Source organism: Protobothrops mucrosquamatus, unplaced genomic scaffold, assembly GCF_001527695.2.
Source record: "Protobothrops mucrosquamatus isolate PMUCROS unplaced genomic scaffold, P.Mucros_1.0 scaffold_151, whole genome shotgun sequence".
Lineage (NCBI taxonomy): Eukaryota > Metazoa > Chordata > Lepidosauria > Squamata > Viperidae > Protobothrops > Protobothrops mucrosquamatus.
Window position 1 is genome coordinate 247,540 of NW_015386227.1, and position 6,000 is coordinate 253,539.

Sequence of the window (6,000 nt, forward strand, 5' to 3'; positions counted from 1 at the left end):
TCTTAATGATAAGCCACCCGGACTCATCTTTATGAGACTGGCAGTTATATAGATCTGAATAATAAATAAATACTAAGTAACCTAGCCCTGTTCTGAGAGAAAGTTACCATCTTTAAGATGGTAACAACAACAACAACCCCAATACTGAAAATGTTCTGTGACCCACATGCTTTGATCCGGTCCCCTCTAAAATTTTCAGTGTCCTGCCCGAAACAGTCTCCAGGAACGGCCACTGTCGGAGTGAGGATTCTCTCACCTGGCCCGGACAGAGAACTTGTGGCTGGTTCTCAGCACCAGTGGACGTTGATTGGGGACTTGCATCTTAGGCTGTACCTCCACCACAAAAGCACTGGCAAGAGCAGAGCAACATTAGTTTTCTATAACCCATCTATTCCCGCCCGCCTCCCTGTAACCCAGTGGTTCTCAACCTTTTTAATGTCGTGACCCCAACCGGTCATAAGTTGAGGACTAAACCGGTCGTAAGTCGAGGACTAAACCGGTCGTAAGTCGAGGACTACCCAACCAGTCGTAAGTCGAGGACTTTCCCTGCCCGGGAGCGCCACGCATGCGTGGTTCCGCCTCCTGCGCCGGCCGAGGCGTAGCTGGCAAGCGGCAGAGACGGAGCAGGCCGACCACCAGCTGGCCCAGCCCAAGGGAGGTAAGGCACCCGCCGGAAAAGGGGAAAAAAATGGCGGACAAAAAAAATGGCAGACAGCCTTCCTTGGCGACCCCCGTGAAATGGTCGATCGACCCCAAATGGGGTCCCAACCCACAGGTTGAGAACCACTGCTGTAACCTTTCCTTAGTGGCAGAATCCTTCCCCTCCCTTGTCACCTTTTCAAGAGGCAGATTATTTGCTCCTGAAGAGTCTTGAGCAGAGGGGGCAACCGGCTGTTGAAGGGATCTGTCAAGTAAGTCACTTTTTCATACATCCCATTTAGCATCCTTAATAGTTGCAGCAAGTGGAAGAGGATCTCAGCACTGTTAGTAAACCTGCAATTCAGGGAGAAAATCAGTGGATAACAGGATGCTCCAGGAACATGCTGTGAAGAGGGCTGCAGAAATCTGCAAGAGTCAAAAAAGCCTAACTAGAAGCCCTGACAAGGAAGCCTGAAATTAAATAGACTGCAAGTTCCTTTCAACGGCTTTGATAGGGAATTCAGGGAAGAAAAACAAGAAGTGTAGTATAGTACTGTAATGTCAGACCACAAGGCGCAACCGGAAAATAGCTTTGCCTAACAAATCAAAGCTACTAGGGGGCTATTCAGGAAACCAGCAAAGTACACAAATGGCCCTTTAAAGAGTAAATTCACAGGCATAGTTAAAAACTGGCCCAATTGCTTGGTTATGACCGTGACTGCCTGACTGCTTCTGCAATTACTTTTGAAACAGACATTTATGTAATTGCTAACTACATGAAATACTGGCCGAGTTTATTCATCAGACTCAGAATTGATAGTTTGCTTACATTTGTATGAACCCAGCTACTGTGGCTTGCAAACCATGGTTTGTTTACTGCATGAACCCAACCCAGCCAATTATGCTTCATTCAATAAAGCACTTTTAGATCAAACATACTGTAACTCACTGTGATCATGAATTAATTTAATTAGGGGTCACATTTAACTGCTGCCCTAGGTCACGGACTCGGGACTACCTTTTAACTAAAGATCAATGATTCAGACAGATGTAGAACTAGCAGTCCTGGGATAACTCACTGCAGCTTGCCTTGCCTTATAAAATGCCTTATACAGCCATGTTACTTACCACCAAGTACAGGTGGTCCTTGACTTATGACTATAACTGAGCCCAAAATTTATGTTGCCAAATAAGGCAGCTGTTAAGTGAGTTGTACCCCATTTTATGACTTTTTGTCACCATTGTAACTGCAGTTGTTAAGCAATCCTGGCTTCCCCCAATGATTTTTGCTTGTTAGAAGCCAGCTGGGAAAGTTACAAATCATGATCACCTGGCACCCCCCCCCCCAGAGTGCAATGTCATAAATAGATGCCAGTTGCCAAGTGCCCAAATATTGGTCATGTGACCATGGGAATGCTGCAACGGGCCTAAGTGTGGAAACCCGTCATAAGTCACTTTTTTCAATGCTGTTGTAACTTCAGACAGCCACTGAATGAATGGTAGTAAGCCGAGATCTTACTGTAATGCATTTCTTCAAAGAGATCATTTTATAGAAACCTATATTTATAGAAATGTCTCATTAAAAACAAGTAACTGGACCCTCTGGATCAGTACCACTTACCATTCTTCCAGACGCCCTAAGCTGGTATCACATTTCTGCCCAATGCAAGCTAACCGCTGACGCATTTGCCATGCTGCTACCTCCTCCAGAAGTAAATCTCTTAGAGTAGCAGAGCGTCCAAGAAGTTCGCAGATTTGGTCCAGCATATCCTGTTTAAAAACATGCAGAATATATAACTTGTTTATTTTATTTTATTTATCAATTTTTTAAACCGCTTACCTCCTCACAGAGCAACTCTGGCAAGTGTGCAGATATAATACCAAAATGTGAAAAACAGTATATAAAATTGAATAAAAGGCAATGATGAATTAATATGTTAATATAAATAATTTTGTTATCAATCATTAACAGGTGGTCATCAACTTACAACTGTAATTAAGCCTGATGTCCCAGGTTCTTTTACATGTACCCAGGTCAGTGGGCTCCAAAACTCTCGAGATTCAACACAAGCACACCTGGCCTCTAGGCCAGGGCTTTTCAACCAATGGTACGGGTACCACCTGTGGTACATTGGCACCTGGCAGGTGGTACGCGACCATCCTAGAAAAGTGGTAGCAGGGGAGGGGAATGAGCTGAACCGGTGGCAGCACCGCACAAGCCTGAGCAAGAGATGGCTGGAGCTGCAGGGCTGTCAGGGCTCAGCGGAAGCACCAGGATCAGTGCCACTTTCCAGCTGATTGGCGCTTCTTCGGGATTGTCAGGGCTCAGTGGAAGCGCCAGGATCAGCGCCAGGCTCCAGCTGGAGCTCGGCGCTGATCCTGGTGCTTCTGCTGAGCCCAGAAGAAGCGCCGATCAGCTGGAATGTTGCAGCATCTCCAGGGTCTTGTGATTTACATTCAGATGCTTGGCAACTGATTTATATTTATGACGGTCACAGTGTCCCAGGCTCATGTGAAGTGACCAAACCTTGCTGCAACCACCCAGCAGACGGGGGGAATAAAAACCAAACACCTCCCACCCCACCCCCGCTGCCAATCCTCAACAGAAATGCTCACAATAAACACCTCGGACAGGAGGAAGAGCGCCGCCGGGTGGGCAGGCAGGCGTCTTGCTCGGCTGTGGCTTGGGGGGCACTTTTTTCAGTACCATTGTAACTTCGAACAGTCACTAAGTGAACTGTTTTAAGTTGAGGACTACCTGTACTTTATCACTTTTTTCTGGGTTTTTTTTTTTGGTCATCAAGTTTTTGACACCTTGCTAGGCGACTGGTGGTACTCGGATATTGCCATCTCCTAAAAGTGGTACAATGGGTGAAAAGGTTGAAAAGCCCTGCTTTAGGCAACACACCCTCCTCAAGCACTCAAAGGCTAGTACCCACTCAAGCACTACCACTCTTCCCCAGTTCTACTGCAACTCCTGTTCCTCCACTACTTCTCTTTATGAGTTCTACTTCTGGAGAACTATAACTGTAACTATTTGCCTTAGGCTTCTTCAGGCTGTTTTAGTTTCCCAAACATATACAAGGCATCTTCCCTCACACTCCTATATCATCACCACAACATCCACCTGCCTCTCTGCTCAGCTTTTATACCACGTATTACAGATATTCCTCAATTTACAACACTTCGTTTAGTGACCGTTCGAAGTTACGGCAGCACTGAAAGGAGTGACTTATGACCGTTTTTCACCTTTGAAGCATCCCCATGATTACGTGATCAAAATTCAGACACTTGGCAACTAGTTCATATTTATGACGGTTGCAATGTCCTGGGATCATGTGATTCCCTTTTGTGACCTTCTGGCAAGCAAAGTCAATGGGGAAGCCAGGTTCACTTAACAACCGTGTTACTAACTTTTTTCTTTCAATGGGATGGGACGGAATTTAGTACAGGTAGTCCTTGACTTATGACCACAATTGAGACCAAGATTTCTGTTGTTAAATGAGACATATGTTAAGTGAGTTTTGCCCCCTTTTACGACCTTTCTTGCCACAGTAGTTGTTATTGCAGTGATTCACTTAACAACTGTGGCAAGAAAAGTCATAAAATGAGGCAAAACTCCCTTAACAAATGTGTCACTTAGCAACAGAAACTTTGGGCTCAATTGTGGTCGTAAGTCGAGGACTACCTGTACTGGGTTGGGTAGGGAGAAGTCTTAAAAGGGACAGGACACCAGCAGCTCAGGCGCTGGCCATTTTGCAGGCAGCCTGTCCTCTCACAACTGGCGATTACAGTTGTAAGTTGTGACAGTCATAAAGTGGGTGACAGGACCAGACTTGATTTTGTGACCTTTTTTTGCAGTGGTTGTTAAGCAAATGCCATGGTCATTAAGCAAAACTATTGTTAGCTATGGGGCAGTTTTTGCCAGAAACCAGAACTAAAAGACAGTTTCCAACAAAACTGCTGTAGATCAGTCATGTGTCCTCAGGGTGCTGCAAGCTGGGCTGGTTGCTGAGCACCCAAAATGCCATCATGTGACTGTGTGCAGGGGAGACGAGGGTTACATTGGAACTTCAAAACCGGGTTGTAAGTCGCTTTGGGGGAGGTCTGTCGTAACTTTGAATAATAGTTAAGTCGTAATGAAGGACTATCTGTATGGTTCTTGTTAAAAAAAATGTAATTGCATCTTTTAAGACAACCAACACGTTTTTGCATTAGTAAGTCCAAATCCCATGCTTTTGCAGCACTTGAAGTTTACTGAAATTAGAACTTCCTTTTTTTTAAAAAAAGAAAAAGATAGGAAAGAAGGGGAAAAAACATGCTACTGTACTGGCCAGTGCTCATACTCACCTGGCGGAAGCGGTCCAAATTATTTAACATGCTTTGTAACTTGTTAATGGTTCTGGTCCGCTGAGGCTCACTAGCCGGAGTGGTGCTTTCTGCAAGAAAAGAGGGCTCTTTAGAGGAAGACTCTAACCTTGAACCTGTTCTCATATGAGTGTTGATTGCCAAAGAGTGCTGATTCTCCAGGTCAAAGCTGTCTATGATTTTGAGGGAGTCATCGACTCCCTCTGAGCTTCCTGTCTGGAAAAAGCAGACAGGAAGCAGGATTCATCTCTAATAACGAGCTCTTTAGGATGGGTGATTTGACTCTCTAGGCCAGGAGTAGGCAACCTTGGCTCTTTTATGACTCATGGACTTCAACTCCCAGAATTCCTGAGTTGAAGTCCACGAGTCATAAAAGAGCCAAGGTTGCCTACCCCTGCTCTAGGCCAGCGGTTCTCAACCTATGGGTCGCGACCCCATTTGGGGTCGATCGACCATTTCACGGGGGTCACCAAGCAAGGCTGTCCGCCATTTTTTTTCCCCTTTTCCGGCGGGTGCCTTACCTCTCTTGGGCTGGGCCAGCTGGTGGTCGGCCTGCTCCGTCTCTGCCGCTTGCCAGCTACGCCTCGGCCGGCGCAGGGGGCAGAACCACGCATGCACGGCGCTCCCAGGCAGGGAAAGTCCTCGACTTACGACTGGTTTAGTCCTCGACTTACGACCGGTTTAGTCCTCGACTTACGACCGGTTTAGTCCTCGACTTACGACCAGTTGGGGGTCGCGGCATTAAAAAGGTTGAGAACCACTGCTCTAGGCTGACTATGTATGACAGGACCTAAAGTAGGACCTAAGTATGATATCCTCTAACACATTTCAAACATCTGGATTGTGGTGAAGCGGCATCTTTCTCTACCAAGTTTATGTATATAACCCCAATTTTTGTAATCAGATTCATTTCAAAACTACTCAGCATTTCAATTCATATATTGGCAACTTGCTGGCCATGAACTCCTCTAAGCCCATAGATTTGAGCTGCAT

At 45.9% G+C, this 6,000-nt stretch overlaps 1 protein-coding gene across 2 annotated transcripts in view; it reads right to left on the reverse strand.

Moving 5' to 3' along the window:
- The window catches only part of STAT2 (signal transducer and activator of transcription 2), a 30,610-nt gene that overhangs the window by 18,396 nt on the left and 6,214 nt on the right, over positions 1-6,000 (reverse strand). For both annotated transcript variants that reach the window (XM_015819859.1, XM_015819844.1), the window contains exons 6-9: positions 4,990-5,078; positions 2,261-2,409; positions 835-993; positions 257-349 (exon numbers count right to left, since the gene is read on the reverse strand). In XM_015819859.1, the coding sequence (XP_015675345.1) occupies positions 257-349; positions 835-993; positions 2,261-2,409; positions 4,990-5,078 (490 nt within the window). The remainder of the gene's footprint in view (positions 1-256; positions 350-834; positions 994-2,260; positions 2,410-4,989; positions 5,079-6,000) is intronic.